This window comes from Gadus macrocephalus, chromosome 23 (assembly GCF_031168955.1).
Source record: "Gadus macrocephalus chromosome 23, ASM3116895v1".
Classification (NCBI taxonomy): domain Eukaryota; kingdom Metazoa; phylum Chordata; class Actinopteri; order Gadiformes; family Gadidae; genus Gadus; species Gadus macrocephalus.
This window is the reverse complement of record NC_082404.1, coordinates 14,699,793-14,723,208: the sequence shown is the minus strand read 5'-3', so window position 1 is coordinate 14,723,208 and position 23,416 is coordinate 14,699,793. Positions and strand designations below refer to the sequence as shown.

At 48.8% G+C, this 23,416-nt stretch overlaps 2 protein-coding genes across 2 annotated transcripts in view; one reads left to right on the top strand and one right to left on the bottom strand.

The window, feature by feature from the left end:
* Positions 1–1,403: 1,403 nt before the first annotated feature.
* On the bottom strand, positions 1,404–17,659 carry LOC132452950 (potassium voltage-gated channel subfamily H member 2-like). Its single transcript, XM_060045783.1, has 3 exons — positions 17,034–17,659; positions 1,630–1,886; positions 1,404–1,505 (listed from the first exon to the last, which is right to left on the bottom strand). The coding sequence occupies exons 1-3, from the start codon at positions 17,107–17,109 to the stop codon at positions 1,404–1,406; spliced, it is 435 nt and encodes a 144-aa protein (XP_059901766.1). The 5' UTR covers positions 17,110–17,659.
* Positions 17,575–23,416, top strand: part of kcnh2b (potassium voltage-gated channel, subfamily H (eag-related), member 2b) — a 41,803-nt gene continuing 35,961 nt past the window's right edge. The window contains exon 1 of the mRNA XM_060045782.1: positions 17,575–17,757. Coding sequence (XP_059901765.1) covers positions 17,575–17,757 — 183 coding nt within the window. The remainder of the gene's footprint in view (positions 17,758–23,416) is intronic.

Here is a 23,416-nt window from a genome sequence, read left to right as displayed (position 1 = left end):
TCTCAGGTCATGGTGGACCTCTCAGACCTGGTCTGTGTGTCTCCTGTAGCTGCTGCTCAGGGAGACCAGCTATCATCATGATGACTGCAGCCAACTCTCCATCGCCATGGAGGAATCCCATCACCGTGACGACCAGCCTCCTATTACCAGAGTAGCCTCCTATTAATCCGCACCCTGTGTTTATGTGTGCGTGTGTTCATGTGTGCGTGTGTGTGTGTGTGTGTGTTTATGTACGTGCCTGTGCGTGCATCCCTGTGTGTTCATGTGTGCGAGTGCGTGCTTTTGTGTGCTTGTGTGCGTGCGTGCGTGCGTGCGTGCGTGCGTGCGTGCGTGCGTGTGTTTATGAGTGTGTCTGTGTGCGGTTTTGTGTTCATGTGTATGGTTGTGTGTGTGTGTGTGTGTGTGCCTGTGTGTGTGTTTACATTTGCCACCTGGCGGGCCCTCTCTGAGGGGTTCCCTCCTGTTGTTGTCTGCTGGTGTTGGAGAAACATCCCAGTTAGCTGCGGTCACACGGGACAGTGTTGCTTGTCGTCAAGCAACTGGTCGCATTATTTTATGTGACCATATATAATTATTAAGATTATATTCACTGTCCTCGAAGGTTTCAGGACATATTTCAGGAATTATTGAATCCCTCAATTGTAGGAGATAACTATAACTATCTTTAAATCCATTCTAACTATAGATTAGATTAAATAAGATAAACTATTTTAATCAAATACAGGAAATTACGATGAGAGAAAATAGGCAAATCGATCAATCTGAAATGGAGGATTTGGGTAAATTCTGATTTAATAAAAAGAGTAAAATGAAGACAGAGCCATACGACACAACCCAGCAAGACGTCATCACTTGAATCATGTGATCACATGAGCCACACCATCACATGAACCACACCATCACTTGAACCACACCATCACTTGAACCACACCATCACTTGAACCACACCATCACATGAACCACACCACCACATCATCAAATGAACCGCGTCATCACATGAACCACACACGCCTCCCTATACGAACGTGAGATGTTGAGATATGAAAGTTTCTGTTGAGGCTGCTGGGGGTTTATTGATAGAACCACTCACTTCTACCAGCTCGACAATACAATACAATACTGTGCACACACACACACACACACACACACACACAATACAGCGAACACAGACACACACACCACAGGCAAATGTAGAAGCACCATGTGTTGACCAAACACTGCAGCTGCACGTCTCCCATACAAAAACAACAGAACCACAGAGAGGCTGGTCTTAAAGGGCCAGGCGGGTGTTCAGACCAGCAGTTGGTCTTAAAGGGCCAGGCGCGTGCTTGGACCAGCAGCTGGTCTTAAAGGCCCAGGCGCGTGCTAGGACCAGCAGCTGGTCTTAAAGGGCCAGGTGAGTGCTAGGACCAGAAGCTGGTCTCAAAGGGCCAGACAGCCTTCTTGGGGTTCACTGGCAGGAGCACCTGTCTGACATCGTGCTCTCTTACAGAGCGAGCATCCCCCTTACACCACACACTGGGGCGCACACTCACAAACGCTGTGCACGCACACTCACAAACGCTGTGCACGCACACGCACACACACACACACACACACACACACACACACACACACACACACACACACACACACACACGGGCTCTCCTCCTTACCGTCCTTCTGGTACAGGCTGATCTCCACCTTGCGCTCCTCCGCCCCCAGCAGGGCCTGGGCCATCTGGGCGATGGCCATGCGCTTGGTGCTGGGACCGTACAGGAAGTTGCAAGTGCAGGGCTTCTGCATGATCTCGGCGCGCGTGTAGCCCACCATGCGGCAGAAGCCGTCGTTGCAGAAGATGATGGCGCAGTTCTCCACCCGCGCGTTGGCGATGATGAACTTACGACCTGCGGACGCAGAGGGAGAGAGTCAGGAGTCAGGTACCGGTCGCTGAGAGGAGAAAGACAGGAGTCAGGTCCCGGTCGCTGAGAGGAGAAAGACAGGAGTCAGGTCCCGGTCGCTGAGAGGAGAAAGACAGGAGTCAGGTACCGGTCGCTGAGAGGAGAAAGACAGGAGTAAGGTCCCGGTCGCTTCACTTTGTGAAGGTACCTCGGTAGTGTGTCCTTTAGCAGAACATCTTAGTCACGTAAATGTAACTTTTGGGCAATTAGCAGACGCTTTTACCCAAAGCGACTAACAATGTAACAAAGTACATTTGTCTGAAGAAAGAGAAACAACAATAAAGCGCTGTTTGTACAGTAAGGAGGTTCATAGAACCGAGTACCAAGCACTAACAACCCCTCCCACTCCCCCTTAACCCCTCCCACTCATCCACCTAGAATTCTGAATTTTACTTTTCTGTATTTGAATTTGGAAAGTCTCAAGCGCACCAACTGGGAGGGGCTCAAACTAAAAGTCACGACTTTAATTGGATATTCCCAGTTTCCGAAGTGGTTGTGTGAATACAGAGTGGCTATTTAGTACAATGGATTGTGTGTGGAGGTTAAAACGTGGATACTATCCTAAGAAATACTAGTAGCTCCTTTTTATACAAGTCTCTCTCTCTCTCTCTCTCTCTCTCTCTCTCTCTCTCTCTCTCTCTCTCTCTCTCTCTCTCTCTCTCTCTCTCTCTCTCTCTCTCTCTCTCTCTCTCTCTCTCTCTCTCTCTCTCTCTCTCTCTCTCTCTCTCTCTCTCTCTCTCTCGCCCGCTGCTGGCCTCTGTTTAACGTCAAAAGATGATTGCAATGCACAAACACACACACACGCAAAATACACAAAACGTAATCCCCCCCCGATCACTGCACTTGTCACCATATGTAAGCACTACGTTCGTTGCTATGGCTGCCTTATTGTGTGTGTGTGTGTGTGTTTGTGTGTGCACATGTGCCCATTTGAAATGGTAAACATATCATGCTTTGTCCACATATTGTTAGACACACACGTGTAAATAATTTAGTGGATGTGAATTGTTTGCACAGTGTGTGTGTGTGTGTGTGTGTGTGTGTGTGTGTGTGTGTGTGTGTGTGTGTGTGTGTGTGTGTGTGTGTGTGTGTGTGTGTGTGTAAGCGACACACTTCTGGTCGCTTCTGTCCAAATGGATGTGCAGATGGACGGCAGAGATGGAGGGTGGATATGAATAGGGAGCTGGATGAGATCATCCTCGAGGGAGCAGAGCGACGAGGCCTTATGCAGCATGTAGGCTCGGTCAGCCTTGGCCTGATTGGCAGAAATATGGTGCAAAATAACGCTACAATCTGCTGGCCTCGATGCAAAGGCGCTGAGAATTGTGTGCGATAACAAATGGACATGGCCACTGTAATAGCCCAGTAGCCTTGGGAGGCCAAACTGATTTTCAAGTTTGCTTTTCGCAGTGAAGGTCCGTCTGGCCTGGCTGGGCAGCAGCCATTGATTTGCCCATATGTCTGTGGCCTTACGTACGGTCCAGACAATCAGGTTCAAAGTCTAAAAGGTAGTCGTACTTGTGCTTTGTTCAGTCTGGGCTCGAATTTGGTAGAAAGTTGGTTCTCCTCCAAAGAAAGTTAATCGTTTAAACATTTTTATCCAGGCTACTTCATTTCAAACGGTTCGAATTCTCCGCTTCCCTCAGACGGAGCCATTGTCATGTTCACCTAAAACGGAACCCCCTCCTCCCCCAGCACTGACCATCTCTACATCTTCTGCGGGGTCTTCACCAGGCTCCAGGCTGCTCTGCAGAGAGAGGCAGGAGGTGAACTCCGGTTTGGTTTCCCAGTCGGAGGCGGGACATTCCCAGAGCGTTTCCTACCGTAGTAGTAACATTGTAGGAACGTAGTAAACATTGTGTACTAACAAAACCTTCCCAACTGTTCAGCAGCCCCCCGTTAAAAGGGCCATTAAGGGGGGCCTGCTTGGTATTCGTGAGCACAGGTAGCCCCTCAGACCCCCTGTCCCACAAGCGTTCCACATCTGAGGGGAATCAGATGTAAACAAGGCCTTTGATATCTCTGCAATATTACATAAGGTGAGAGCAGCAGCGTCGGCAAGCAACGTTGTGTTTCAGCTTCGACCGGGCAGTAGGAGGACATGGCTTCATTATCTGATCTACATTTACATTTAGGGCATTTAGCAGACGCTTTTATCCACAGCCACTTACAATAAGTACATTTGTCAGCGGAAAGAGAAACAACAATATATCAGTCAGGCCAGTAAGGACGTTCATAGAACCAAGTGCCAAGCACTAACAATCCCTAGATTAACCCATTTCCGGTGTATAAGAAAGATGGCTTGGATAAGAATAGGCTCTCAACTCATGCAAGCTTTCCACCAAGAGCTAATGGCACTACTTAGGAGACACTCCAAGATAGAGGTGATGTGGCAGGGAGACTCCAAGCAATTTGGATCAATCCCGTCTCTAAAACGACCCCTAAATAGCTGACGTCTTTCTACATGTAATGAATACATCTAGTATACTTTATCTAGTGAATCCTGTGGTGGAAAGGAAGGCGAGATGAATCACGATGGATGGCGCGAGCAGCAAGATGATGGACGACTACACAGAGAAAGTTCTCAGTATGTTCACTAAAGGGCAGAAGATGGCAGCTGTTTATTTAGTAAACCATTTAGCACTCCGAACAGCCAACTTCTAAATGGGGATTAGGTTAAACAGGACGGTGAGTCCTTCGGGCACAGCATCAATCTTCTGTGAAATAATAGGAAAAAATAATAGACTTACGTGTGTGTTTCGTGTGTGTGTTTCGTGTGTGTGTTTCGTGTGTGTGTGTGTGTGTGTGTGTGTGTTTCGTGTGTGTGTGTGTGTGTGTGTGTGTGTGTTTCGTGTGTGTGTGTGTGTGTGTGTGTGTGTTTCGTGTGTGTGTGTGTGTGTGTGTGTGTGTTTCGTGTGTGTGTGTGTGTGTGTGTGTGTGTGTGTGTGTGTGTTCTCCAGAAGGTAATTTTCGTTACATTGCAGTCAGGCACCCTAACAACTGGTCCAGTGTCTCCACACCTGAGCCCCGGTTGTATTAGGGACGTTTATCGCAGCCTGTCATGTTATTCTGCGACACGGAAGCTACTCTTTTATATTTCCACGGGTGCCTGGAGGGCTAGCACGGCGCTGTGGGTGTGTGTCGGACACGGGCACAGATCTCAGGGGGGCGGAGGGGATGAGACCCCACTTCTGAAAACATGACGTTTTTCATGTTTTTCAGAAACCACCCAACATGTATATATTTTCAATCAATGATGTCATTGAGAATAGATTTATTAGAAGCTGACTCGTTATTTATCTGTTGAAATAATGAGACCCAGTGTTTCAGTAATATGGTTTTGTTTATGCCCCCCCGTCCTGCCCAGTGGTCCGACCCACTAATGGCCGTGTGTCTGGTACAGCCGGCCATCTGATATATTGATATTTATGTCGCTCCACGAAAAACTCGTTAGAAGGTCCATTTTTGTGGCCCCCTCCGTTGTAATGAGATCTGTGCCCTAATAATAAAAGCACTATTCCACGAGCCAGCACTGTTGTGTATTCTGCTTCATATTACTCTGCCAGGCCACTTCAATTGTTACGATAAAGCATCTCGTGTCTGCTCCGGTCTTTGACTCTCGGGGTGTCATTACAGAGAGGAACCGGTCGGTGAGAGCTCCAGCAGCATCAGCAGGCCCCCGGTGAGGTCAGAGATCAGGGCCTGAGACAGCCGACCATCACCTCAGCTCCAGCAGAGGCCCGAGAACGACAGCATCGTGTTCTTACTGTCCTATCCCTTCTTTGGCCGCAGTGAACACAGAGCCGGCAGGCGCTGGGAAACTTCCCTTTTTCCATAGCAGGTGGGAAGCCAAGCTAATGGTCCTGTCCGGGCAACGGGGTCCTGAGACTGGGAGCGGACTGCAACGTCCTACGCAGACGTGCTGAGTAGGGATCAGCCAATATGGATTTTTTTAGGGCCAATACCAATAACCTATTTATTTTAATCATCAATCTTAGCCGATGACGATACACCGATACCGATTTTCTTGAGCCGAAATTTGGAGTGGATAGTGCTTTTGCTCCGTCAATTTACATCATAAAAAATGATGATGACAAATGTTACAGGTCTCCATTTAAAAAAGGAACATTTATTGAGCTGTCTGTAAATCATGCTGGGGAAAAGAAATATATGAAAAAAAAAGCAAATGTCGGCCGTCTGATATAACGGTCGATCACGAGTGCTGAACGTAGAGACCCCCCGGCGTACTAAAACTGACAGAAGCACAGCTCGGACCTCGTCTGCCTCCCTTTCATTATCTCTTAAAGGATTCTCTTTTTGGTTGTTTCCATTTCCATGTTAGGATGTGCTGACGTCGAGCCGTGGTGATAAATATCCTCCCCAAGGTCTGTTTGTGCGCTGGATGGCAGAACACCTCCTCCTCCACCCCTGGCCAGGAGGCTCGGCTCCGCGCGGGTAATTGCTTCTTGTTTACATCATCGGACCCCAGACCTTGGGAGCCGAAGAGCGGAGAGCCAAGAACTCTGTGAACCAAGACCCCCCTTCCTCCTCCTATATCATCTCTACTGCTCCTCCTCTCTCCTCCTCCTCCTATATCATCTCTACTGCTCCTCCTCTCTCCTCCTCCTCCTCCTATATCATCTCTACTGCTCCTCCTCTCTCCTCCTCCTCCTATATCATCTCTACTGCTCCTCCTCTCTCCTCCTCCTCCTCCTCCTCCTATATCATCTCTACTGCTCCTCCTCTCTCCTCCTCCTCCTATATCATCTCTACTGCTCCTCCTCTCTCCTCCTCCTCCTCCTATATCATCTCTACTGCTCCTCCTCTCTCCTCCTCCTCCTATATCATCTCTACTGCTCCTCCGCTCTCCTCCTCCTCCTATATCATCTCTACTGCTCCTCCTCTCTCCTCCTATATCATCTCTACTGCTCCTTCTCTCGCCTCCTCCTCCTCCCCCTCCTATATCATCTCTACTGCTCCTTCTCTCTCCTCCTCCTCCTATATCATCACTGCTCCTCCTCTCCTCCTCCTCCTCCTCCTGTCTTCAACACTCTCCCTCCTCTTCCCTGTGCTCTGCTATCTCTGTCCTGACCTTGTGTGTTGTGTTTGTTTGGTGGGGTTTGGTTTGGGGAGGCTGAAGGTTTGACAGGCCTTATCGCACTGGCTTCCACATTCTGAAAACACAAACGTCTGTCTGCTGGTGGGCTCCGGTACCCCCAGTGAGATCCTTCCGTACATCGGGCTCGTCATTCCAACAGGGGTTCAGATCTCACTATGGGTTCAAATCCCACGTTTGGACGCTGGTTAAACCTTGATTTGAGTTTTATTGAAAGTTTGGATTTCAATTAAATGCATTGGCAGAAAGTGGGAATAACACTCAGAGAGCTTTACAGTAAATACCAACTCTGGTGTTGGAATAAAAGAAAAGCTTTGGACTGACATCTGCTGGTACTTTCTTATGGGGAACCATATGGCCTGGTGCCACCTCCTGGCTCCTACCACTCATCACCCACGGCTGGACGATGAGGCCATAGTTTGAGGTCATAGTTTGAGTCTATAACCTGTATCCTAGAGCTGAAGAAGAAGTCAAACAGCGTTGGGTCCCTTACAAACTTTCAAACCAGATCAATTAAACGGGCTTGAGTTGGTTCCCAGTCAGTCCCACCCAGACATTTCCCCTACTGTTGGTTTTACTGGTAAACAAACTCAGAGGATAAGCCTAGGTCTTCATAGGAGAGGTGTTCTGAGACCCTTCAGAAAAAGGAAAAAAAACAGTCTCTACTTTGGGATGGAATCACTCAAATGATAAATACAATATTCCTTCAGTGGGGGAGAAGGCCATGGCTGAGATGATTTACGGCTGTTGCAGTTTCATCTTTTGTTGTTTGTTGGACCATAACTTAATTTGCTGGGTTATTTCACTCTTACTCAAAGGAGGACATTTTCCCGCTATGCTAGCTTTGCGCAAAAATATTAAAGTTAAAGGGTGTTTGAATATAAATAATCGTATTTGTATTATATTGAATTTCAACAATGCTGAACTACAAAAACGAAGACAAGATTCAGCATTTACCACACAGTCAGATATGGAGCTTTTTCCAGGCATCATTTAACAGCGTTAAATGCAGTTCTAGGATAGTGTTACTGCTATTTTCAGTGGTAAAACCATGTCCTAAACTGAGGAAGGCCCCTAGTTAAACCAGGTATCCTAGCGCTAGGATATGTTTGACACTGAGGTGGTAGTTAAACCAGTTGATGGCTCATCTTCTTAGAGTGAATGGTTGCTGTGCTGTGAAAACAGGTCGGTGTGTCAGTGGTGTTTGTGGCGTGGTGAAGGGAAACGGATGGGAGGGCGTCACAAACACAGACACACAGACACACAGACACAGAGAGAGAGAGTCGGAGAGAGAGACGGAGAGGGATAGAGACAGAGACAGAGACGGAGAGAGACAGAGATAGAGATTGAGAGAGACGGGGGGAGAGAGAGACGGAGAGAGAGAGAGAGGTGGAGTAAAGACATAACACTTCATGACATTTTGGAAAAATCACAAAGGCTACAGTGGGTTCCTGGTGAGCTGATAAAAGCCTTTCAGCAGAGAGAGGCACCGCGACATGTTTTCGTACTGTTGCAGTGACGGGACCAGGCCGGAGCCGTATTGAATTGACTTTAACCACTGAACACATGTTCCCCCATACTGCTACACAGAACACCCTAGACCCAGCCCCAGAGAAACCCCCCCCCCCCCCCAACTGGTTGTCCTGATATGACCGGGACCAAAGGGTCAACTTCCTCTCCATCAAATCCAGGAGGCGTGGTCAGGAAACAAGGACACATGTTGGCTCCTTTCCGCAGCGTGTGCGCGTGTGTCAGTGAATGTGTGAATGAGTGAGTGACTGAGTGAGTGAGTGAGAGATACATAGAGGGAGAGAGATACAATATGATATGGTATAGTGGTACTTAACTTCCTTTTTCTATCACATTTAAAGACATCAGTTTGTGTTTGTTCATTCAATTAATGAATAATAAATGGTTAGATGCAGCCCTACACTATTTGCATATTACATTGCATAACCATATATACAAGATAACCACACAGAATAATAATTCTGTATGATTCCCTATTTTTTTTTCTAACATAATCACCAGGAGGAGAGGAGAGAGGAGAGGAGAAGAGAGGAGAGGAGAGGAGAGGAGAGAATGGAGGAAAGAGCAGAGAAGGATGAAGAGGAGAGGACATGTGGGAGAGAAGAGAGGAGAGAAGGATGGAGAAGAGAGAGAAGAATCCTTGGAAAGAGGAGCCATCTGTAGACAAAGGCTGTTCTAGGAAAACGAGATATTATATCCATGCCGCCATAAACACACACACACACACACACACACTAAATTATTCACTGAGAGCAGACCTTGAGGGCTCTGTAGCCTGCCAGTTTGCCTGTATGTGTGTGTGTGGGTTGGGAATCTCCTGGAGAACATTGCGTAGGCGGAGGAGGAGGGAAGCCCATGAGTCAACACTGGCTGTAGCCTGTTAGCTAAGAGACAGAAACACAGGGGGAGAGAGAGAGAGAGAGAGAGAGAGAGAGAGAGAGAGAGAGAGAGAGAGAGAGAGAGAGAGAGAGAGAGAGAGAGAGAGAGAGAGAGAGAGAGAGAGAGAGAGAGAGAGAGAGAATGAGGGAGGGAGAGGGAGGGGGTGAGACAGGGAGAGACATAGAGGGGTGAGACAGGGAGATAGGGAGAGACAGAGAGGGGTGGGACAGGGAGATAGGGAGAGCCGGAGAGGGAGAAAGAGAGAGACGGGTAGAGGAAAGGGGGAGAAAGCGAGACAGAGAGAGCACGAGAGGATCTCTTGCTCTTTTGCAAACCAACAGGAGATGGAAATTAGATGAGAACAAAACAGAAAGCAGAGCCGGACCTCGGTGTAAAACAGCCCTGTGGTTCAGTGGTAGATTTGCATAAGTGAGGACAATAATACGTCCGAAAGAAGCCGAGATTTATAGATCCGCGAGCGCGGGGCGCGCGTGTTGCAAAGCTGCTCTAACCGAGCGATCGCCATGGAAACCGGCCAACCGGGACACAGAGGGGCAGCGTCACACGACACGATGGATGGAGTTTGGCCGATTCAACACGGCCCTGAACAGGTACACTGTCGAGACAGCGATAACACAGTAGAGATAACACAAGAGATAAAACACAACCATCTTTAGTATCCATCCAATGTTCACAATGAGGACCTCTGATTATTCTTGGTAATAAAACGTAGAATAAAATGCATGATTAATTGTTATTTGAATCCATAATAACCACCATACAATTCCCCCCCCGAGCACAGAGAGTAGAATAACGTGCTAGTAATCAATCAGAGAGTGATTGTGTTAACAACTTAATATCAAGCCGTCTGGTAGGTTCAGTGACACCTCTGAAGAATCTGTGATCCTGGTTTCAGATCAGTGCCCTCGGTTTGGTGTATGTTTTACTTCAGAGTCAACATCGCTCGCATCGCAGCTGCAATGTTCTTAGGATGACAGGAAGCTGACATCCGAGGGCGTTGACACAGACCAGCTGGCTCGCACCGTCGTTCTTGTTTGCACATCGAGTCAAATCAAATTCAAAATCATCTCCTCCGTTCTGTGCTAATGATCGGTTCTAGCCTGATATATTTCTTCAAAGATGCGAGATCTGTTCTGAATACGACTTTAGGAGTGGAATGCGCACGCCAGACTGCAGATTTGAAGAAGCAGTCTGGTCTCAAAATGCCAAACGGGGTATCATCTGCTGCCACTCGGATCGCCAGTCTGCCATCAGCGTCTGGGAGAAAAAAACGTTCTGCTTTGCTGAGGGTCGCAGAACTGTGGCAGTGTCGTCCAGAAATAACATTGCTGCTACAGCGACGCCAGCCTTTCACTCCCGTCCTGCTCCTCGCTACCTGGGGAGGCCGGCAGGCTGTGATGTCATCAGCGTGGGATGGCCAGGGGGGATGGTGGGAGAAGACTAAGACGACCTGATGTCGTCGACAGCTGAAAACATTCAAGCTCTTCCCTTCTGGGCGCCAAGTGTTTGTTCAGAACGGTTTTTAACTTCTACAGTGATGGAGACTAATGAAACGCTTCACAGCTGAGTGCAAGTTGGTCGTGCTCTTGACCAATCATCATTAAAGTCGTGTGTTTTTATAGAATTGAAATCGTCCGATTTATTTAGGAGTTATTCAGTTGTTTACCCACAGAAGTGGTCTTGTAGCTAATCGTAAGCCCATCGTGGTAGGGAGTAGCATCGTGCAGCTTATTATTAGCCCCATCATGCAACCCAAACTTTCAGAAACTTTAAAGGCAACATATTAAACCACCAGGTGTGAGTATGATTAGCCGTTACGAAAATCGGCCTCTTCTGACATCTGAGGTGTGTGTGTGTCCACCTAGATGTATGACGGACGGATGAGCAACGTTTTCAACAGTCCACTGGGTAGGCTGGTAGACTGATCTATCCAGCACACATCTAGGTGGACACGCCCACCTGTGATGTCAGAAGAGTCAAACGGCTTATAACTGCTAATCACACTCACACCTGATGGTATAATATGTCACCATTAACTGCATCGTCTCGTCTCAGATTCAATCACCCATCAATCAAAGCTGGTAATTGGCAACTCTTCAAACATGGCTCAGTCTGAACCTCCCATAATCACTGGCCCCTCTTAATGGGCTCCTCGCCCTGGGGTGTCGGAGGGCCCTGTCGGAGGGCCCTGCTCCTTCATAACGAGCAAATAATGCAGATAAGACCTAATCCCCCTCTGGCTGCATGAGGGGGGGGGGACCTTGAGCGGGACCTCCTGGGCTCTGCCCCCCGTCCCTGCTCCAGAAGGGGGGAGGGGGGGGGACCTTGAGCGGGACCTCCTGGGCTCTGCCCCCCGTCCCTGCTCCAGAAGGGGGGAGGGGGGGGGGGGAATAATCGAAAATAATTACAAAGTGTTTCTCCTTGAAAGGAGCAGGAAGTGATGATTAAGAGGACAGAAGGACCAGACTGTGAATCGTACTCTTCCACCCTGGTTGGTTTCTCCTCCCAGGCCCGGGAGCACAGCACCACCGCCGGGCGGCTGACTACCATGTGTCAGAGTGTCACTTCGGAGCCGGTCTGATGTCACTGCCGCCCTCTGTGATGCACGCCCTCGGCTGAGTCACAGAAAGCAAGTAGAGAGGAGACACGTCCTGCCACGGCATCCAATGGGAGGAGACCTTCAGTGCGAGGGTTCTCATTGGTCCTAAAAACAAATGGGCTCCTGGCAGTGGGCCCTGAGCCCGCGTGTGATTGGCTGCTCACAGTGTCAACAGGAAGGCAGTCTGCCCCCCCCCCGTTGGCGCGTGCGTCGCAGACGTAATGAACCGGCGCTCACAGTAACGCAGAACAGTCTTCACATTGATCTTCACTCCATCGCCATGGAGATTGATCGGCCCATGGCGCCGTCCTATTGGCCGCTCAGCTCGTTAGCTGAAGTCCAGTGGACGTCCGGCAGGAGAGCAGCACCAGGTAACAGGAGGAGGCCAGCCGTTACCATGGAGGCAGCCTCAGGTCCCCCCCCCCCCTCCCGATGACAGACCATCACCAGTTTGTTGTGATGGGGGCACCATCCTGAAGATGACCCCCTCAAAGGACAGACCAGCCCACTGCAGCTCAAACTAATTAGTGTTTTCATGGCTGATTCATTTATGGATTATTTGTCCGATAATTTACTTGCCCGAGCAGCATGCTTTGTCTGAACCAATGAAATACGATGAAGTCATTTTATAATCTGATCAAGGGAAAGGTAGCCAAGAGTGCGTAACCACACACACACACACACACACACACACATTTTGGACTATGATACACTGTTAACCTCCTCTAGTATCCCTTACAGAGTCCAGTGGGCAGGCTGTCTCCTACAGGAGGTAGGAGGACATCCATCATGCACACCGGACACATGCGCACCCAGCCTGGCGGGCTGCTCTCTGTGGCTGTGAGCCCCCCCCAGCAGCTGAGGGGGGGGGGGGGGGCACCAGCGAGACAAGCGCTGATGTCGGACCAGACGACAAAGTACAGGCTGCTCACGTGAGAGCAAGTTTACAGTCCAAAGGGCTGAGGGAACTCTCTCTTTGCCTATCTGTCTGTCTGTCTGCCTGTCTGCCTGCTGTTCTGCCTGTCTGCCTCTCCATCCATGTGCATATACTTCAATTTGTATTACTGTGTGCACCGGTGTGTATAACGGATATGACGAAGAAAACCAGGTATTGATTTACAAACAAAGAAGCGTAGTCCAGAGGTCCGCCCCTCAACCCGGATGCTGCCCTCAGACCCCTAACCCTCAGACCCCACCCCTCAGACCCTAGCCCTCAGACCCTAGCCCCAACCCGGACCCCAGCCCTCAGACCCCAGCCCTCAGACCCTAGCCCCAACCCGGACCCCAGCCCTCAGACCCCAGCCCCCAGATCCTCCTCTGAAGACTCGTTTGTGGTAGAGGGTGTCAATGATCACATGACTGATGGGAGGGTTTGTGCTCATCCCTTTGTTTACACCTCCCATAATGCACTGGTTGTTGTTGAGGATCCATGGCGCATTGACTCTGAGCAGAGACCGCTGAGAAGAGGCATTCGGTCTTTAGTCCGCTTAGCCGTCACCACCACCACCACGTGTGTGTGTGTGTGTGTGTGTGTGTGTGTGTGTGTGTGTGTGTGTGTGTGTGTGTGTGTGTGTGTGTGTGTGTGTGTGTGTGTGTGTGTGTGTGTGTGTGTGTGTGTGTGTGTTCGTGTGTGTGTTCGTGTGTGTGTGTACGAGCGTGCGTGTGTTCCAGCAATGTGGGTTGGATGGTTGTTGGGGGGGTTGTTGCCGCGGTGACGGAGTGTTTGTGTCTAGGTTGTAGAGTCGGTGGTTCCCCGGAGGACGCTGCGGCTGGGAGGATTCTAATTGGCCGAAGCTCTGGAGCAGGCAACCCTGAGGACGGCTAGTAAACAAAGGGTGAGGTTGTGACCTCACACCTGGGGTCACTGGGTCAAGGGAAAGGAAAGGTTATGAACTCGCATCTGGGGTCACTTGGTCGAGGGAAAGGTTATGACCTTGCATCCCGGCTGGGGTCACTGGGCCAAGAGGAAGGTTATGACCTCACATCTGGGGTCACTGGGCAAAGAGGAAGGTTACGACCTCACATCTGGGGTGACTGGAGGTCACGATGACCTCACATCTGGGGTGACTGATGACATCACATCTGGGGTGACTGGAGGTCACTGATGAACTCAAATCTGAAGTCACTGATGCCATCACATCTGGGGTTCCCTGGCCGAGGGAGAGGTTGTGAAGACCTCACATCTGGGGTGACTGGCTGCTGTACAGAGGAGCTGTGGAGGGATGGAGAGTTTGGCTGGGGGGGGGGGGCACATGTCTTCAGAACCCTCCAGGACTCTGAAAACGTGTTGATCACGAGGTCCAACTCAACGCCTTCCTGTGTGAACCAGCCTTTGTCGCACCTCAAAGTGATTCAGGAGTTCACAAGTCATTCCTTTGTGTCAGCACTAACATGTTTCTATTAATAAATAACCTATTCTACTTCGTCTTAATTACCCCGGTCGGGGGGTACACTTCTATTCCGACGAGCTGATCGGTCACAACACACAGAGCGCAGGGACCTTTCCTTACGCTCCTTTGAAGCTTCATCCACGCTCGTTTATGAATGAATGAAACCCACTCTCACTTTCAGTCTGGCTCTGATCTCCATGGCAGCCCTAAGAAGCGGTGGTCCTCCACATCGGAGTGGAGGGCAGCCTCTTCCTTCGTGTATCATGGGCAGCTCCGTCCATCGGACCTGCCTTTCAGCGGGCCGCTGGCCCGGGGGAAAAACGTACGGAGCGAACTCCCCGCTCGCTGGACGCCTGGTTCAGAGACGCTTTGATCCGAGCAGCACAGCGGGCTTCAACAGAATGACTCACGGAACAGATTCAAAACACCTTCAAACAGTCACAAAACGAAGGACCGGAGAAAGAACCGGGAGAGGGAGATTACAGGGGAAGCATCCATCACGGCAAATCCTTCTAGATTGGGACCGGCGCTCTCCGCTGGAGTACTGGATGAAGAGAGGAAGCCAACCGCGACGCTTTTACTTTGAAAATAATCACTCAATCAATATGTGGAGTTCGTCATCACGAAGAACCTCATTATTTAACATGCATTAATATGTTTGTGCTCTAGTCACCTTGGAGATTCCACAGCTAACCCTAATAATCGAATTACCTTCGGCCTGTTGCTCTAATTATTAGTCCGATCACCAAGGCTCTGTTGAGCGATACCGTGTCCTGCATTAGCTAATGCATAAGGCGTACGTTACTCTGAGCCGCGGGGCCGGAGGGGAGAGGCGGGTAAACAGCGACCTGCGGTGTATAACATGAGAGGTGGGCTCACGTTACAGACAGAACTCCCCGAGGCCTGAAAGGATACACTGAGTGGAGGCTGCTGGGAGGGGGGGCTCTATTCTGCTTCTGTTTACATGTTTTGTGTAGGCAGGTGCGTCCTGCCGTGCACAGTAGTGCACGTTAAACGATGCACTGCAATACGTGAGGACGACAGGAGATAGAAGTGAGAGATGAATGAACAACATGACTAACCTTGCGATTGCTAGTGCTTGGCACTTGGTCCTATGAACATATGAACATTACTAAACCGACAATGATATATTGTTGTTTCTCTTTCTTCTGACAAATGTACTTAATTATAAGTTGCTTTGGATAAAAGCTAAATGTAAATCACTGATTGTGCTTCTAAAGAAAGTCAAATATTGTGTGCAGCACTAGATCAATGTGTGCTACAGAAGGTACAGGTATAGGCGGAGAGTTGTGCGTTGATGCTGTGCATGTACGTTTCCCAGCTGTTACAGGACGAATGCCTTTCTCAGCAGCGGTAACATCTTAACCACGGTTTGGTTTGCAAATCGCCTTTTTTCGGAACAATTGTTCCGAAACAAAAGACTCGAAGCAACAGATTGTTCTGTGAGATACTGCAGCCCCGCATGAGGCAAAAGAGGGGCAGCCTTCATGTGAAATACAAACGCAGGGCGCACAAACTTAAGAAGAACATGGGTGACTGAAAACGCTGTCAAATGGCTTTGGGCAAGATTTGACAACGTAAATATGTCAACATGATCGGAAAAATTCAAGCCCTGGTTAACACACGCACACCCCAAACAGTGGTCTATCTCTCCATCATCCCGGGGTCATTACCTCCCCCCGGTCTCTGCCCCGGTCCACCAGAGGCTCATTAAGTCCAGGCACACCGGGGGGCAACAGGCGAGGGGAAAGTGGGAGAGATTGGCATCAGGGACGTGCCTAACGTTTACTGAACCCCTGTGGAGGTGTTGGTTAAGGCGGTCCGACTGTAGGCTGTAGGAAGGGTCTCTGTAGAGGCTACGGAGTAGAGGCTACAGGGAGGCTCTCTATAGAGGCTGAAGGGAGGGTCTTTGTAGATTCTCTTGGTTATGAGTGAAGGTAAGACAATAATTCACCTTCAAAAGCAGCGCACGGGGTGAGCCTGCTTCAGCCACTGGCTGGGAGACCGGCCTGCAACTAATACAAATAGGAGCTGCTCTGTTTGCTCTGAAGAGACCAGTAGACCTGATACGAAGCCTTAGGAGACAGACAAGTAGACCAGTAGACCTGATACGAAGCCTTAGGAGACAGACCAGTAGACCTGATACGAAGCCTTAGGAGACAGACCAGTAGACCAGTAGACCTGATACAAAGCCTTAGGAGACAGACCAGGAGACCAGTAGACCTGATACGAAGCCTTAGAAGACAGACCAGTAGACCAGTAGACCTGATACGAAGCCTTAGGAGACAGACCAGTAGACCAGCAGACTGAAACGAAGCCTTAAAGGAGACAGACCAGGAGATATGAAGCCTCACGCAGACTGTAAACATCAGACACCTTCAGCTGTAATTCACTGTGATATTATTAGGCGATGGGGTGACAAATCCATCACCTTCATAAGTGGATCTGATTAAGAAAAAAAAAAAAAGGGCATCCATGAGCCACATCTGATTGGCCATCGAGGGAACCAATCAATCAGTGATAATCAAAGGACTTACTTTGACTGTCGAACTTCCTGATGATGGTGTCCAGGAACGTGTTCTGGGGGGCAACGTGGCCCCTACGGACCGGCATGGTGGACCCTGTAAGACCGCAGGGATCCTCTCAGATCCTCTCAGACTTCAGACTCTAAGACTCCCGATGATGTGCAGAGCGCGCCCTCACGGAGTCGCGGACCCTCCGGTCCACCGGCCGCCGCGTCGTCCTCGCAGAACTTTGTCCAACTTTCCTCTGCAGATCGCCGGTGAGGAATGACCGGGAAGAGTGACGGGAGAGTTGGGCTGCACGAGCGGTTTCCAGTTTCAGGAGCGGGGGAGGCTCGCACGTGTGTCGGTGTCCCCGGGGCGTTGCGCGGGACCGGGCTCTCAGGGCGCGCGGGGTCGGCCCGCAGGCGACATGTCATTCCGAGCCCGCTCCGGAGGGGCAGGGGGGGTCGACCGGCTCATGGTAGAGCCCAGCTTGGTGCGTCTCTCGCTTTAACAGTCCCTCGTTCCGCCGCCACTTCCCGCGAGACCCGTCCTCCTCCGTGCGGTGAACCTAATGAAGAAGAGCGAGAGCAGGGAGCTCACAGCGGCGCGTGTGATGTCTCCTCCTCCTCCCGCCGGCCGCACCTCTTTTAACCCCTTCATCGACCCACTCAGCGCTCAGCACCTGATGTCGGTGAACGCGTGTACCCGGACTCGTCAGGTGAAGGGTCCTCAAGAGGAGGATGACGTGATCATTGTTGGAGTCTGGGGGGGGGGGGGGGGGGCGGGAGTACAGGTGAGCTGAGCGCCACCTGCCATGCGCAGAACGACAGGTGACCGCAGGAAAATACCCCATGTCACCTGGTTCACAGCAGGTCCCCCTCCTGGGGTCTGATTCTGGACCGGGACCCGGGGGGTCGTGGTCACAAACACGTCGGCTCGCTGCACCTCTGCGCTCGCCCGTCCTGAACACCTGTACACCGGTGACGTCAGACCGTTCCCGGTGAGGTCGGGGTCTGATTCGGGGCTGATGCGGGTTCTGATTCGGGTTTGGCCGGGATTCACCCCTGTGATCACCTACGTCACGGGTTGCGGGAGCGGGTTTCCCCGCTCCGTCACGCGCTGTGGACAGAGCGCGCGACAGAGCGTGGTGTTCCCGTGAGTCGACACCCACACGGCTCCCCTCCCGCGCGGCCCTGAGGGTTGTGCGAGTGTGTATCTTTTAGGAACATCCTCTCTTAAGCTACAGGCAAAGAAACGGTGCGACGGTTAACGCTGTTATTCGGTGGCGGTTGTCGGTGGAAGCCCCCCGGTGGTCCGCGTGCAGCAGCCAAGAAAAGCTGCTTGGCGCGAGGACGGCTTATCGGCGCGCTCCCGTGCGCGCACCCCAGCCTCCCGCTTCTCAACTCCCTTATTTAGTCAGGAAAACCGCCGTGGGAGAGGAGGAGAGGGGGAGGAATCGAGAAGTAGTGTAGGAAAGGAGAGGAGGAGGGGAGGAGAGGTTGGGGGGAGGAGACACAGGGCTGTCACGGAGCTCTTCCCTCTGACGGCTCCCAGCCGATGACTCCTGTAGGAACACTGAACTGTGAACACTGAACTGTGAACTGTGAACACTGAACACTAACCACTGAACTCTCCCCTTCAGAAAAGGAACTCACTCACTCAGAATATTGACCAACCGTCCATATAATACAAATTAAAGATGATCCACAGAAAAGAGACCAAATTACGACAGGCTGGAGTAGAAAACGTTTATTGATGACCAGCGAACTGTCAGGATCTGTCATATTTGAAATCGAAGGTTACAGCCAGTGGAATCCTCAGTAGTAAAACAGGTTCATAAATATAATAATGTTATAATAATATAAAGTAATGACCTTAAGGGAGATATAGTTTATTTAAAGTGAATGCAAAATGGTTTCTCTATAATCAAGACTTTTTCTTTTTATACAAACATAAAATAATAAAATATGCATATAATAATAATAATATAAAGGATCTGTACAGAGGAGCAGGACGGTACTGGCCCGCTGAGACGACATTCTGTCCTCTGAACCGGTCCGGTCCGGTCTCAGGCTCACACACACACACACACACACACACACACACACACACACACACACACACACACACACACACACACACACACACACACACACACACACACACACACACACACACACACGCACACACAGCCCCTGCCGCTGCCCCTGTCCCTCAGCGTCTGGAGAGGTCGCCCCCTGTGGAGAAGAAGATGCATTAACGAGAGAGAGAGAGAGAGAGAGAGAGAGAGAGAGAGAGAGAGAGAGAGAGAGAGAGAGAGAGAGAGAGAGAGAGAGAGAGAGAGAGAGAGAGAGAGAGAGGAGGAGAAAGAGAGAGTGAGACAGAGAAACAGAGGGGGAGAGAGAGAGAGAGAGAGACAGAGAGGAAGAGATGAGGCAAGAGGGAGAGAGGGCGTGCAGCAGTGAGGCTGACCTGGCAGAGACTAAGAGACTCTAAGTGCTGCCATGACATCATCACCTATCATCCCTACAGGCCCATGCACCCTCGCACAGCTGAGTGAGCGAGTGAGTGAGTGAGCGAGTGAGAGAGCCATCCCGGTCACCATGGGGATGACTATGTCACTCGGGGATGACCGATGTCCGTCACTAGGGGGCGTGTCAGAGCTGACTGCTCTGTCGGGAGCTTGAAGCTTGTCTGAGTCTTCTACGGTTGGTCTACATCCAATTAACCCACGCAATCAGCCATGTTGATGAGTGGATTTGCTCATAATTGCCTCCGAGGTGGAATCACCCAATTTAAATTGTCATGGGGGGGGGGGGGGGTAATTTTCCCAAATTCACAATTCGGGAGAATGAGAGCCATCACACATGCATGCATCTGGATGTTTGGTGTGTGTTTGTATGTGTCTCTGTTTCTGTTTGTCTGTGTGCCTGTTTGTGTGTGTGTTCATGTAAGACTGTGTGTGTGTCTCCGTGTCACGTGTGTGTGTGTGTGTGTGTGTGTGTGTGTGTGTGTGTGTGTGTGTGTGTGTGTGTGTGTGTGTGTGTGAGTGAAGTGGAATGGCAGGGAAAGGATGATTTTGAGGAGACAGAGCCATACAGGCTGAGCACAACGACAGCGTGAGATACACACAGTGTGCGTCTGCTTCTCCTCCCTGTCGCTCCACGGGTCGTGGGTTCGAATCCCCAGATGACCGTGAGCGGTTGAATAGCTCCAAGCCTACAACTGTGCACAGTTACCAATAAGACTGTTATCTCGTACGTATTTCTTTAGGTGGCCTGTAGCAACCAATAATGTAATAACGGGCAATAACCTAAAAACTGCCAAGAACGTAATAATTTAAATGTAATAAAGCCAATAACGTTGTAAATTGCCAATAATGCAATAAAGTTGTTGAGCCAATAACGTAATCACTTTTTGCCAATAATCTAATGATTTATTACGTTATTGGCTGGTTATTACGTTATTGGCCTTGTGTTAAAAAAATCCTTTGAAAATGTAGTAACTGAGCCAATAATGTAATAACTGAGGTATCACTTTATTAGGGGCCCGAACAGCAAAGCTGCTCGGGCCCCTATTGTTTCTGTAACGTTTTTTTTTCCCCTCAAATCCTGTAAAAGTCAAACTGCAGCCTATACCGTAAGTCGAAAACTCTTGAAATTTTCAGGTATGGTTACCAATAACCCCCTCTTCCCATAAACCCAAATTTGTGGAACTGCATCCAAAGGTGGCGCTAAATCATGAATCAGGCTTATTTCTCCTCACCAGATTGACCTGGACTCAAAATTCTTTCAGAATATTCATCTCTAGAATCAGACGCATTTATAAAACCTGATAAAACATGATAAAAAGGCTACAAACTAAAAAATAAAAAATAAAAATAATAATCAAAAATTAATCAATATCGCCACATAAAACCTTTAGACCAAGCCTCACACAAATTGTTTTACTTAGTTCCATTTGAAAAATATTGGCCAATAAAGTTGGAGCAGTTAGCCCATTTTTCTTAAATTACCATTTTGTTATTGTATATAAAAACATTTGCCTATTATTAGGTGGATACCAATACCCCCCACTACTAATAAACCCAAATGTTGGTACTGCACCCAAAGGTGGCGCTATTTAAAAAAAATATGAACTAGCCTTATTTCGCCTTAGATTGACCTGGACTCAAAATTCTTTCATCATATTAATCTCTAAAATCAGATGCATCTTTTTCACCCTGGTCTTCTGCTCTAAAAATGTTAACTTTTCCCACAATTTCATAGAAAAGCCAAACGTCCAAGAATTTCAAAGATTTTTCAGGTATATGCTTTGAAGAAAGCCCTTAATTCACTTGAGAAATGTGTGCTTGGAGTTTACTGGATGTTGTGTGCTTGTCAATAGACGTTTTGACCATGTGAATAAGGCTGCAGTTCAGGTTTATAAGGGGAACATCTTTCCTTAAATAATGACCAATTAAATGTTTATATTTATATATCTTCCATTAGTGTGTTATTGACTTTTAATTTGCTCGGACCCCGTTAATCACCGCTTGCGGTTATATTTATATTTAACATTTCTGGAGAGAAACTGTCGCACTTAGCCTTAATATTGCATCTTGCAACACATGTTTAAATATCTGGTCAATTTGGATTTATATGTAACGTTCCATTATAGTACTCTGTGTATTCAACTCCGTGACCACTCAGACGCTTTGACGGAGTCGTGAGCCTTTCGAAGTTCTGCATTTGCACTTTTCAGTAAGGGATTGCAATTAATCGCTGGAACGCCAGGGGCTGTGGGGAATGAGACGTTAGCTGACCAATGACAATCCCGCAGTCTCCATCGTTCAGAGTGGCTACGGAGAGCACTTTACGCAGTATCATAAACTAAGCTTTACTTTTACTCTGGGATTCTTGAATCGGCCGAAACAGCTTTGGGGCCAGCCTGATCTTCAGAGCGACATTCGATTGCTTGGACAACTGCTGCATGAAGGGTAAGTATTGGTGAGTACTCTTGCATATGGCGTATATTATTTTTCCGCCACTTTCTTTAGTCGCTATCTACACAACATTAACATAGAAGGACAAAATACATATCTTATGATAGAGAGGGACAGACAGGCAGACAGAGAGAAAGATAGAGAGAGAATCAGACGGACAGACGTTGGATGCAGTGTGGCTCTTCAGGACTCTTGTGGTGCGTCGACACTCAAGTCCAAAACGTTCTAATGAGGCTTTTGTAATATCTACAGTTATTATACAGTTATACATTTCAGGAGCTCTCATTTCCTCGCCTAGTTTGCAGTTAAACACAACATAATAAAACGAGCCATTGCTAAATAATAATTACAATACTAATTATATTAATTTAGATTCTTTATTGTCATTACTATTGTGTCCCCCAGCATGTTGTTGATCTTTAAACGGACCCCTAGCTAAACTCATTGAAGACCAGTGCTCTATAAGCTGACTCTACTGAATTGGGTCGGAAACATTGGAAACAGTTTCATTGTTACGCACAATTATACATGTGTAAAGTATATCATAGAATAACATATGAAAATACATTGAACAACTGCTCAACTTGTCCAAGACCACACCTACCTGGGATCTGCAGGTTCTGAGCGTAAGACCTAATGTTGTGTTTTTTTGGTGAAACCGCATAAGTCTTCGGCGGACCGTCCGGATCCGGTGGCCGAAACCGCACATTTCTGAAACCATGTCCGAGGGTGGTTTCAAATCTATACGGACCAATGCGGTTTTGTGATAGGATTCGTGTGTGGGCGCCTGCAACGCAAACAATGACGTCATTCGCCCCCCACCAGCTGGCAACGTCAGAGTTTCGTTGAATTATTATTATTTATTTTTATTTGTATTCTTTTTGTAGCTTTAAGCATCTTCAAAGTCCTTCTCACATCTTGGTATTTTGTTTGATTATTAGATTGTGGGTTTTTCAGCTAACGTCTCATTCCCCACCGCCCCTGGCGTTCCAGCGGTGAATTGCATACCATACTGAAAACTGCAACGCAGAACATCGAAAAGGCTCACGACTCCGTCGAAGCGTCTGCGTGGTCATGGAGTTGGATACACAGAGTACTATAACGGAACCCTAAGAGTTACACACAAATCCAAATTGACCAGATATTTGAGCATGTGTTGCGAGATCGAAATATTAAGGCTAAATGTGACAGTTTCTCTCCAGAAATTGAAAATAAAACTAATTGACACATCAGTAACCTAATTACATTATTGGCTCAGTTATAACATTTTCAAAGGATTTTTTGTTCACTAGCCTCTCTGCAGACAGACAGAATCTTTAGGTCCCATGACAACGGGACACACACCACACACACATAAACACACACACACGCACACATATCAACGCACACACCACACACACACACACACACACACACACACACACACACA